We start from the raw sequence: 11,332 nt of genomic DNA, 5'->3' as shown, positions 1-11,332 counted from the left end.
TCTGTCTGTCTGTCTATCTATCTATCTATCTATCTGTCTGTATATTTGTCTGTCTGTCTGTCTATCTATCTATTATCTGACTTATCAACTTTTTAACTTTGAAACTATACCTTTCCATTTAGCTATTCAGTTTTCATTAAAACCTCCCAATGCATGTTAAAATAATACATCGTTTGATTAGCCTACTTCTTCAGGTCACTAGTTATCTGGTCCCGTGCACATTCCTGTAATATGTCCAAGGATTTGGGAAAGATCTTCCATGTCACTTCCAAGGCTGCATCCTGTGCAGTGGATCACGTTCATGACTGTAGTAGAGGCGGAGTTTAGGGTCAACGTTTTTCACAGAATTTGGATTATTGCTCCCAAAAACTGCGAACAAATGCTGCGTTAGCCGTTAGCAACATTGTTTCAGCAACAAAGCAGGTAAGCCTACTCATTTTGCATCATTTTAACTTTTCGTTCCTTTTAAACTGAGCGCGCATTAAATAGATCTACTAAATAACCTGAAAAATGTAAATATTACTGTCGTATTCATGTGAAATTAGAATTAAAGTGTCCAGATTGCCTTAAAGTCAATAAAGTTTCTTACATTTACTCGTTCGATATTCGTAAAAGTGTGTGTAAATTCGCTGACATAAATGTTCAAATGTTGCAGGAAATCACGAGTTAAGCTCAGGTCACGGATGAAGAGTCAGTGTTTTATGAAGCATGTAGACAAGTGTCACACAATAGACAGAAAAAAACCCCGCTTTATACTGGCATATTTTGTAGTGAGATCTGCTGCACTGTTGTATAAATTGTTTGGCGTTGTTTCTTAACATATAGTGACATGCAAGACTTTTTATACAAGGTAAAAATGGGGAAATTACGCCGTTTAAAGTGTCGATAGTGTGACTATATTGAACTGTCTTTTCATACAACAAATTTTAGATTTGATTAACCTACATGTGTTTTTGCCTCTTAATTATTATCTATAATTTCAGTATCAAGTTTATGTAATTGCTGTTGAGTAACAGCTGTTGAGAAGCCTGTAATTGGATCTTTAATAGCTGGTTCCATATGAAAACAATAGCTTATGCCTGCTATTGGTCAGTGAACTGTATGTTTCTTGTAATAGTGTTATCGTTAAATGATATGTTTCTTAACATATAGTGACATGCAAGACTTTTTATACAAGGTAAAAATGGGGAAATTACGCCGTTTAAAGTGTCGATAGTGTGACTATATTGAACTGTCTTTTCATACAACAAATTTTAGATTTGATTAACCTACATGTGTTTTTGCCTCTTAATTATTTTCTATAATTTCAGTATCATCAAGTTTATGTAATTGCTGTTGAGTAACAAACACAATAAAACAAGAGCCAGACAAGAATCAAATATAGCCTACAAACTAAAGATTTTAACTAATGCGTTGTTCCCAGGATCTATTTATTTATCAGGTTGTGACAAGTTAACTCTTATGTTTTAATGTTATTTATTTTGAATTTATGATTATACCGTTTACATTTTTGACTGTTTCATTAACGGTTTTGTTTAATACTGTTCAACACCGCGTTTTAATGTTTAAATCTTGAAAATGAAGCCTGTAATTGGATCTTTAATAGCTGGTTCCATATGAAAACAATAGCTTATGCCTGCTATTGGTCAGTGAACTGTATGTTTCTTGTAATAGTGTTATCGTTAAATGATATATATTTTTGGAACAAGATTGTAGGGCACGTGTCTATACATACATTTACTTTAATAAATGCCCTGAGAAAATAATATTCACTTGAGTGTGACAACTAGCCCCAGTCTCACCTACATTTGGTTCAAGCTGTCTTCAAGATGAAATTTCGCCATAATTTAAGACAGTCACAAATTTGAATATTGAATGTATGATTCAAATACAAATAAAAAATTATTAATTTTATTTTTTATTAATTAATTTTATTAACTCAGGTGACCCCCGAGAAAAATGTCCCGTTTTCTGAGGCATTTCACAGCAGTGGGTGATGAGCAAAACACCGCCACACAGGGGCACGACGAGGAACCGCACGATGCCAGTGAAGACCTGGAGCTTGCCACAGGACAGCACCTGGGACAGGTCAGCTTCAGGGACTCCCTACGCCGCCTCTACAGTACAGAGAGGTTCCAGGTAAACGTTTGCACTCTTTATTTGTATATGTATATAGATATAGAATGTTGTTTACATGATTGAAAATAACCGTGAACTGTTATTTTGTTGATTAGATTGTTGTTGTTTGCTTGGTCATCTTGGATGCCATTTTCGTTCTGTGCGAGTTGCTTATTGACTTGTCTATCATTCAAGCAGATCATCACAGAATCGCTCCGCAGGTGAGTCTGCTTCAGATGCCTAGTCAGCAAAAAAACATGGATGTCATATTTCTGTTGACACATGACATTATATGTCAGCGATTATTCTGTGGTTATCCTCTATCAGAATGTTCCTGCCATTATTCCAGGTATTCCACTATCTCAGCCTCACCCTTCTCACATTCTTCATGGTGGAACTGTCTGGAAAAATCTATGCCTATCGTTTAGAATTCCTCCACCATAAGTTTGAGGTGTTTGATGGGATTGTGGTGGTGGTATCCTTCATCCTGGATATTGTATATATCTCAAAGGAAGATGCATTTGATGCCATGGGGCTTCTGATCTTGCTCAGGTTGTGGAGAGTGGCCAGGATCATAAATGGTACGGGAATTATTTTGACCCAGCAACTAAAATTAGAACTTCAATTTGGATCAGAAAAAATATGAAAGCACTGTATACATAAATTATTTCGTGAGGGAATGAATTTTTCTTACTAAGAAACATTGCAAATGTGTAATCAAGTCAAAAACTTCAGTAAAATATAAAACTATTTATTGACGATATTTATTAAATAAAACTTTATGTAACAATTGAAAATCATGAAAAATGTTCTGGTATGTTTAACCTACCAAACTGCTGGTGTTAGTAATGATTGTTTCACGATGCTCACAGTCTAAACCTGGGGGTTCACCAAGGTTCAGTACTTGGTCCATTTTACTTAAGTAATTAATTATATGTTTATGTATAGTATCACTAAAAATCTATATCTCTATGGACAAAATTAATGTAAGTTTTACTTCTGGAACCCGGCTGTTGCATTATCCTCTAATCTCTACTCTAATACTTTTATTTGCCTTTCTTACTTGTTTGCTCTCTTATAGGTATCATTATGTCTGTGAAAAATCGTGCCCATCACAAAGTTCAGAAAATAAAGGAGATCAATGAAAACCTTGTTCATCAAGTCAATGAACTTAAAGAGCGGAACACAAAAATGGTGAGTAGCTCTTGTTAAACACGAGTAATGATTCCTTTTATTAATTATTAAATTGATTGTGGTTTTAATTTAATCTTTCAACAGGATCAAGAAAATGCAAGGCTTCGTGCAATCTTAAAACAGCACTGCATTGAATTTTGATGCTCCAAGGCTATTCATTAAACACATCACAGCATGAGACTGAGCTTAAGACTAATCATGTCTATTCATTCCATATGAAATGTGAAGAAGGTCATGTTACAGTGTGTTTATTGTCACTCTAAGCCAAACTCAATCTCCATCCCCTGGCAGATCTTTAACAGCACACATAAAGGGAGATGCTTTTTAAAGCCAGTGACTCATATAGGTCAAATTACAAAAAAAGGGAAATCTATAAACTACACAAGTTATATATACTGGAATATTAAACTTGCCTCAATAGATTGTAAGATGATTGATTTTTATTCTGAATCACTATTTTCCAAAATCATTATCAGTATTGTTGTTTTATCTATGAAGTGTACATTTAATGTTTTCTCATTATAAATGTGAATGTGTTTGAGCAACTGAAAGCTAAGAAATAAATATTATTTTATAAATGAGATATGAAATCTTAATAGACCAACATATCTGCCTGGCTGATGAATTGGGCTTAAGAGTAGTGGCATTTCGCTCATGTAAGTTCCAAAATGAACAACAGATTTTACAATGGATAGCGCACATTTTCTGTTCTTAAATGTTTTAGTGAGTTTTGAGTAAATATTATAAAAAATTGTTCATTCCTCATTTTGTGCATGTCTTTGTACTGAAATTGAATTGCACTGTATACACACACACACACATGTATACATATACTGTATATACCACTATTGTTCCACATCAGTCCACTAATATGAAAATATTCTTTATTTTTAAAAATGTGAATCAGTGCATTATATACAAAATGACTAGACAATAAATATACACTATAACTTCAAGTAAGACAAAATTTTAAAAGAAACATGGTTATAGAAACAGTGGTCCTCCTTTCATGTTGTTGCCAAAAGAGAGAAAAACTAAAATATTCCATTATACAAATGGAAAGAAAAAGTCAAAGGGTAGTTTAGCATCAATTGTAGGAGGAGCTTTGAATCCTGGACTGGCAGATGCAGAGACATCAACAAAACTCACTGAGCTTGTGACAGACAGAAGACCATCGGCACTGATAAGGAGGGCCTAAAACAAAGAAAGGTTCTAGTGTTAACTTTATATCTAATTTCACATGAAATCGGCAATGACTTTATGAAAGACCTAAAATTGAGGGTAATATTGAGCCATGCTTTTGTAGTAGAGAAGTAAAACAGTGTGATACACTCCCATTAAGTTGAATGTGTTAAAAACACTTTATGGGCATCCACTGTATGTTGACCTTCGACACAATTTTAACTGTGATAAGAGAAACGAGTTTGTGTTTACTAAATACAACTATTACATAATTGCTGAAAGTCATGTACAATGTTTTGGAATGTTTAACTTGCCAAACTGCTGGTGTTAGTAATGATTGTCTCCATGACGCTCACAATCTGAGCCTGGGGGTTCACCAAGGTTCCGTACTTGGTCCATTTTACTTCAAGATGGTAAGACAGTGGTATGCTGCAAGCCTGTGTACCCTTGGTAAACCATAAAAAGAGTGAAGCAAGACATTCGTTATAAATAAATATAACGAACAGTGGTTTACAAATCAGCTTTGCATCATCATGGTGACCGCCAGCCAAGTTTACATGTCAACATTTCCTCTAACTTCTCTTTCACTTCAGCACCAGTTCTCCATGCCACGCATAGAGGAAAATAATAATAAGTAGGCTGTTTACCAATGCTATGGTTTGGTTCTGTATTGGAACCCAGTCCAGGGGGTTTTGAGGCAAGGAATTCCCAAATGAAGCTACATGGTCCGGAAAGCTCTGGCCTTTTAGCGCCCACAAAATGACTTCAGATACCAGAGAACAATTAACTCCATCGGACAACCTACAGAAAGGGAGTACATTAATGCACATAAAATAGTAATGGTGATGAATATTACATACTTGATTGTTGTTGGACAATACTTGTCTAATTCACGAAAACAAATCATTACAATAGCCTCTTACTTCAGAGTGCAGCCTGATACCATGTCAATCCCAAACAGGACAGGGGAGCGCCGAGATGACCCAGACAAGCAATCCTGCTCTCCAGAGTTTTGAAGGATAGTGAGTGATCCTTTTGGGTTAGCAGACTGAACTATCCCAGTAAAACAGGGGTCAAGGACTGTGCCACATAGGTGGATGCTTTGATCGACAACAGGCTTTGCATTTATTTATTAAAATCTATTATGGAAATGAAAAATTAGCATACTTATGAAATAATCTTAAAACCTTTATATGGGATCAAAATGAATGTTGCTGAGAGTTATCTTTATCACCACATTTATTTTCTTTTAGGTGCAGAATTTTTGTAATTTGTATGAATATTTTTCATGATGATATTACAGATTACTGACATTAATTATTAACATGCCATACACACAACATATGGGGTATTTTTAGAAACCTTAGACAATATTAATAATTAATATTTGAAATTCCACCAATACACATATTATTATTAACTTGGCCCTATTTACTGAATATAATTAATAGATTCAAATTTTGATTGGTTTTAAAAATATCCGAAACATTGTGGTGGACATTTTTGGAGCTGTATGGCAAAATAAAATGTGCTTTGATGTTTTTGTTAAAGGGGTCATATGATGCGATTTCAAGTTTTCCTTTCTCTTTGGAGTGTTACAAGCTGATTGTGCATAGATAAGATCCCTGAAGTTGCAAAGACTAAAGTCTCAAAACCAAAGAGATATTCTTTATCAAAGTTAAGACTCTGCCACGCCCCCAAGGAGGGGGCTTTGTAGAAAACGAAGCGTTTGAGAGAGGCGGGGCATAGAGGACCTACAATAATGTACAGTATTTGAAAAATAATGTGTTTTTTGAACATTAAAGCATGTCAACATATTCTGTTACACCAAATACACAAAATAATGATCTTTAAAAAAGCATCATATGACCCCTTTAATTGTTTTAGTTGCCCTGAACTTAGTTGAGGAAAATATGTCTAAACAGCTGAGGGAAAAAATGTGTTGTACATATCAGGGAATAAATTAAATTAATGCTAAAGAAAAATGAATGATGTAATTGTTTATGTTTCATCACAAAGGAGACTTCTGTCCAAAGAGTTTATGATAAAGGATATTCTGCTTTTCTTGTCCCAGCCACTAGGGGCCGTCCCACCACATAGCCAGGATTGCCACTACATTGCAACACTGGCGTGCTAGAGATGTCCTGTCAATGGATGTACACAAAACTATTACTTCCTGTTTGTAAAATAAAATGTAAAATATTTGACAATATTTAAATAAAATAATACATTTGAAATAATTACAATTCTTTCAAGAAAATATGAAAAGGGTAGAATTAAATACCTGCAAGAATGTAATCTGAAACTCTTGCTGAATGGGCACCGTAATGCTTTTAATGGCTCCCAGCAAAACTGATGCTATCGCATTCAGGATTTCCCCAGCTTCACTGTATCTGAAAGTATACTTCACCTGATGTAAAAGTTATGATTTTGTTAAACAGTTTATGATTCCTGATACTTTTCATATTCCTGAGAGACTAGTAACATATTCATTATGTGCACACCTGCAGTACAACGTTGTTGCAGACGTCACCAGACTCCAGAAGCACAGGAATATAAGACTCAAGGTCAGCTGCGTCCACTGGTGTCTGTGTGCCCTCTAAAGACTGCAGAGTAATGGCTGCCACCTCCACACCAATGACCTCAGGTAACAAACAGAAAGCAATGAAGCATGTCAAATTAATATGCAGAGTCAATGTTTTTAATGCAAATAGTACATCATTGAAACTTACTTTAGCTTCCTGGATCTTCCCCTAGAGACAAAACAAGAGTTGTTAAATAGCATAGCAACAATAAAACTCTTTACAAACTGAGACGTGGTGAAGAACTCACAGAACGGATGTTGAAATTAATATAAGTTTCCAAGCGCAGAGCTTCTAGTGTTTCACAATCTTGCACTAAATCAAAGCTCCTCATACATCTGCTTGTCTGGTCCTTCAGAAAACCTGTAAAACAGCAGGGTAAGCTATGTTTAGCAACAGACTAGAACATCTAGTGCATGTGGTTCAATGCAAACAGGAAAGGATCACTAAAACTCTAAGCCTACACATCACACTGCTGCAGATATAAATGTGACCTCAAACCATGAATCTTGTTGTTGCTATTAAAATGGGTCAACAATTCAACTAGCATTGTGGCCGCAACTGTTTGGACATGCAGCACTAACATTTTCTTCAGAATAAGTTCTGTCTTACCAGCAGGGTTTGCGTCTAAGCAGTGAGCTGTTCCTGCAGAGGCAGGAAAGGTGAAGAGTCCCTGCTCTTCAGCCTCATTCACTGTTTGAATGACTTCTCCATACTGAAGACAGAACAGAGACAGAAACATTGCTTAACCTTATGAAACCTACTGTATCATATTTTGACCTCTAAATTATCAACTTGATCAAAGGTTTACCTGATTATCCATACATCATTTTTTAGAAAAATCATGTTGAAATGCGAGTATCAAATATGATCCATCAGGATCTCAGTCTTCATTATATTGCATTGCATTATATGTTTTGCCCCACAATAAAAAAAATACAGAGTTTTGATCATAAAACAGATCATTCAAATAGCATATTATTGGTAGAAATATATATCCAGTTGGTATTTTGTTATAAAGATCTCATTGATTTACAAGCTATTATAACTTATCTCACTTTTTATGCCATATAAACATCAGCAACTGTATGAAATTGCAAATTTTTAGGCCTCTGAATAAAACTAGGATGTTTTTTCACCTCAAGTTTGAGCTCCATATTCTCATTATAAGCCATAAAAGCCTGAAAACTATTTTTAGATTATGTCTTCAATAAACTGTTCCATAAAAAAAAAATTGTCAATTTTTGGACTACTGTTTCATATGTCATATGTTTCATATGCTTTCGAGGGTTAAACAGTGGTAACAAAGGTGATTCAAATAGTGTTTTCGGGGGAAAATTAATACAATACATTGATACAAATGTGATGTTAAATGGGAAATGGATCTACAGCAATCCAATTACGCTTTCCACTTCTGCAGAAAACCATCCATCCTGACATCTTAGAAATCAATATGTTCTTTGATAAAAGGAAAACATTGACAGAGAGAGCAAAATATCAAATCAGTACAAGCACTGAGGGGTTACAATCATATTAAATCTAACTCAGCGCTGTTTCCTATGAAACCTGATGCTAATATAAGTGTCAGAACAAACTCATCCAGATTATAATTGGACATGGTACTCTATGCTGCAGAAGAAAGAAAGTCACACATTCATTTTCATTAACTATCAAATATTCAAAAACTTTACCTGGTATCCTGATGAATTTCCCACATCAGGGCTTTGAAGTGCGCTGGTCACTCTCGAACGGCCAAAGAATCCCAAAAATCGACCAAAAAGGGAGTCAAAATTCTCCTCAGTGGGAACTTCTGGTGTAGCAAATGTTGAACCTTGTTCATCTAAAAAGGAACCAAGGATGGATTTTAAACTGATTGAAAATATTTGCTTGTAAATACAGCCTGTCTGAATAAGGCTAGCAGGGTTCACAGCTTGATCATGAATTAATATATATCATAAATGCATTTTAAAAGGTTGTATAAAGAATAAAGGGTGTATAAGAGCTTAATAATTCAATTAAAAACTCGAAAGACTTCAAAATGCCATAAAAGGATTCCCATACAGTTAGCAGACTGAATACAGAAGACATCTGGGTTGACGTCTCGCTGGACAGTGGACTGGACACTAGATAAATCCTCTTGTGTAGAGCTCAGGGTATGCACAGCTGAATCCTGGTTGCACAGTCTGGGGTCTTTACTGAATAGACAGTGGAACACAGTAACACATCAGGATTTCACTTTAATCACTGTCAGTAGTAGTAGTAGTATATTTTTATTTAATGCCATGTCAGCATCTTATCTTAGGCTATCACTGTCAGTTACCAAATACAAAATCAAACCAGAGAATGTCCCATCATAAATATTTTATTACAATATCACAAATATTTCGTCCCAATTGGTCCTCAAATTATCAGATAATATAACACTTGAACACTGAATTCAAATTCTGAGACTCAAACTATGTTTTCAATTCATATTTAAATACCAGAAAAAAGGTTATTTTAAAATGTATACTTATAGATATGCTACTTGGTATATACGAGAGTAAATATCAGATCAATACTTAAATTCTTTTCTTTTTTATAATAAATAATTTATATAAGAAACTATATTTGATACAAGTAAAAAATATTTGACATTTTCCCCCCATATTCAGCAAAATCACATTTCTAAAAGTCAAATCAAAATTGTGGTTCATATAATGCTGAATAAATTCAATAACGTCAGAACAAAGTTTAACTGTGCAAACTCCAAGAATGAAAAAGTACCAAATGTAAACTAAACAATGAAGAGCAAATAATGTTAATATAATCTTTATGTTTTTAATAGAACATATATCAGGAATAAATTCCATGGCTATGGATCATATTAAATAATTAATTCATCCAAAATTAAAATCACCTTTTGTTTTCCACTGATGAAAGAAAATAATACAATTATGGAATGAAAATAAATGATGACAGAATTTTCATTTTTGAGTGAACTATTCAATTGAATGTTACTTTTTTTTAAATCTTAGATATGTATATGGTATGGGTTAAACCACTATTCCAGCTTCTACTCGAAACAAAGCTGACCTGACTCTTTCTACTGTGCAGTCAGTGAACAGGGCCAGTTCCTCAGTGCAGTCCGGATCACAGCAGCAGTTTATGTCGCACTGCCCGTCCTGAAGATTGCACAGACACAGCTGAGGGACTGAGGGGAAAGAGGACACGAGTAAACAAGCACACTTTGTAAGGCATCACATACAGATGAATATGTGCATTCTCACCTTCGGTGAGCGGCGCGGGAAGGACGCCAGACAGCGGCAGAGGCTGAGCTGCTGTGGCTGCTCGCGGGGACTCGGGGCTCGTGTCGGGGATGGAGCTCTCCGAGGACTCGGTCTGATCCGGGAACGCCGTCACAGATTCTGGAGTCCAGGCTGTTGGAGCTGGGAAATACTCCGGAGTTTCACTGACTCCAAGATCCGTGAAATCAAGCGATTCGTTTCGATCAGCAGACGTGTCGTTTGTGTCTCTGAGTGTGATATTAACGTTTCCTGTAGTGTTCGTGTCTTCAATGCAAAGCGCGGTTTCTAAATATATCAAAATAATAAGACAACACAACACCGCCATGCTTGGATACTGCGCGTTGTCATTGGTATCCAGGAAGTGAAATGCATTGTGGGATTGCGAGTGAAGGCTGCAGAATTTAAAGCAGCACTATGTATCTTTTTCTGTGTTCAAAATTTGCAAAATGTATATAATGAGCGAGTACATCATGAATTCATCCAAACCGCGTTTTTGTCTTATTCCGAATCACTACGGTACACTTATATTTGGACTGTTGTAGCCTGTTCGGGTTGTCACCGCTGTGGAGTAACACATACCTGCGTGAATCGCCATAGACATAAACTTAAAGAAGTAGCTCCGGTTGAAATGTTCTTCCGCGGCATGTGTGCAGTTCTGTTTATTAACCGCTAAAGCGCAGTTACATAGTGCTGCTTTAAAATCATTTTAAAGTGAGGGAAATTTGGTTTGTACTTTGGAGTTAGACCATTTCATGTTTTCAATGTGAAAATTTCCCATTAAAATGAACTCTAAAGCAACGTTGTAAAGCAAAGTTTCAATTTAAAGGGGTCATATAATGCTATTTCAAGTTTTCCTTTCTCTTTGGAGTGTTACAAGCTCTTGGTGCATAAAGAAGATCTGTAAAGTTGCAAAGACTAAAGTCTCAAATCCAAAGAAATATTCTTTATAAAAGTTAAGAGTCAGCCACA

At 35.5% G+C, this 11,332-nt stretch overlaps 2 protein-coding genes across 5 annotated transcripts; one reads left to right on the top strand and one right to left on the bottom strand.

Moving 5' to 3' along the window:
- The first annotated feature begins 229 nt into the window (after positions 1 to 229).
- Positions 230 to 4,141, top strand: hvcn1 (hydrogen voltage-gated channel 1). 3 transcript variants are annotated; one of them, XM_016557584.1, is made up of 6 exons: positions 230 to 423; positions 1,956 to 2,139; positions 2,235 to 2,339; positions 2,468 to 2,699; positions 3,200 to 3,312; positions 3,397 to 4,141. In XM_016557584.1, the coding sequence occupies exons 2-6, from the start codon at positions 1,960 to 1,962 to the stop codon at positions 3,451 to 3,453; spliced, it is 687 nt and encodes a 228-aa protein (XP_016413070.1). In that variant the 5' UTR covers positions 230 to 423; positions 1,956 to 1,959; the 3' UTR covers positions 3,454 to 4,141. The 3 variants fall into 3 exon arrangements, with proteins under 3 accessions (XP_016413070.1, XP_016413071.1, XP_016413069.1); XM_016557585.1 differs by having other exon boundaries at positions 1,944 to 2,139; positions 2,317 to 2,339; positions 2,446 to 2,699; XM_016557583.1 differs by having other exon boundaries at positions 232 to 423; positions 1,944 to 2,139; positions 3,397 to 4,140.
- A 156-nt stretch (positions 4,142 to 4,297) lies between these two features.
- Positions 4,298 to 10,792, bottom strand: LOC107744169 (tectonic-1). Of its 2 annotated transcripts, none has more exons than XM_016557677.1 (14): positions 10,346 to 10,792; positions 10,152 to 10,278; positions 9,138 to 9,271; positions 8,768 to 8,916; positions 7,689 to 7,791; positions 7,327 to 7,439; positions 7,227 to 7,247; positions 6,999 to 7,136; positions 6,779 to 6,904; positions 6,550 to 6,638; positions 5,418 to 5,555; positions 5,142 to 5,295; positions 4,809 to 4,940; positions 4,298 to 4,506 (listed from the first exon to the last, which is right to left on the bottom strand). In XM_016557677.1, the coding sequence occupies exons 1-14, from the start codon at positions 10,686 to 10,688 to the stop codon at positions 4,360 to 4,362; spliced, it is 1,914 nt and encodes a 637-aa protein (XP_016413163.1). In that variant the 5' UTR covers positions 10,689 to 10,792; the 3' UTR covers positions 4,298 to 4,359. The 2 variants fall into 2 exon arrangements, with proteins under 2 accessions (XP_016413163.1, XP_016413164.1); XM_016557678.1 differs by having other exon boundaries at positions 10,152 to 10,269.
- Between the last annotated feature and the right edge of the window lie 540 nt (positions 10,793 to 11,332).

This window comes from Sinocyclocheilus rhinocerous, unplaced genomic scaffold, assembly GCF_001515625.1.
Source record: "Sinocyclocheilus rhinocerous isolate Xijiao unplaced genomic scaffold, SAMN03320098_v1.1 scaffold287, whole genome shotgun sequence".
In the NCBI taxonomy this organism is placed as follows: domain Eukaryota; kingdom Metazoa; phylum Chordata; class Actinopteri; order Cypriniformes; family Cyprinidae; genus Sinocyclocheilus; species Sinocyclocheilus rhinocerous.
The sequence above is the reverse complement of the archived record's forward strand: the minus strand, read 5'-3'. Positions and strand labels throughout refer to the sequence as shown.

Excerpts from the sequence above, each read along its gene's own strand:
- hvcn1 (XM_016557584.1), top strand. The coding sequence starts at position 1,960 with ATGTCCCGTTTTCTGAGGCATTTCACAGCAGTGGGTGATGAGCAAAAC. Across the intron at positions 2,700-3,199 it reads AGTGGCCAGGATCATAAATG|GTATCATTATGTCTGTGAAA; the intron begins GTACGGGAATTA and ends GCTCTCTTATAG. Across the intron at positions 3,313-3,396 it reads AAGAGCGGAACACAAAAATG|GATCAAGAAAATGCAAGGCT; the intron begins GTGAGTAGCTCT and ends ATCTTTCAACAG.
- LOC107744169 (XM_016557677.1), bottom strand. The coding sequence starts at position 10,688 with ATGGCGGTGTTGTGTTGTCTTATTATTTTGATATATTTAGAAACCGCG. Across the intron at positions 4,941-5,141 it reads AGAACCAAACCATAGCATTG|GGTACACAGGCTTGCAGCAT; the intron begins GTAAACAGCCTA and ends TGGTTTACCAAG. Across the intron at positions 4,507-4,808 it reads TTACTAACACCAGCAGTTTG|GCCCTCCTTATCAGTGCCGA; the intron begins GCAAGTTAAACA and ends TCTTTGTTTTAG.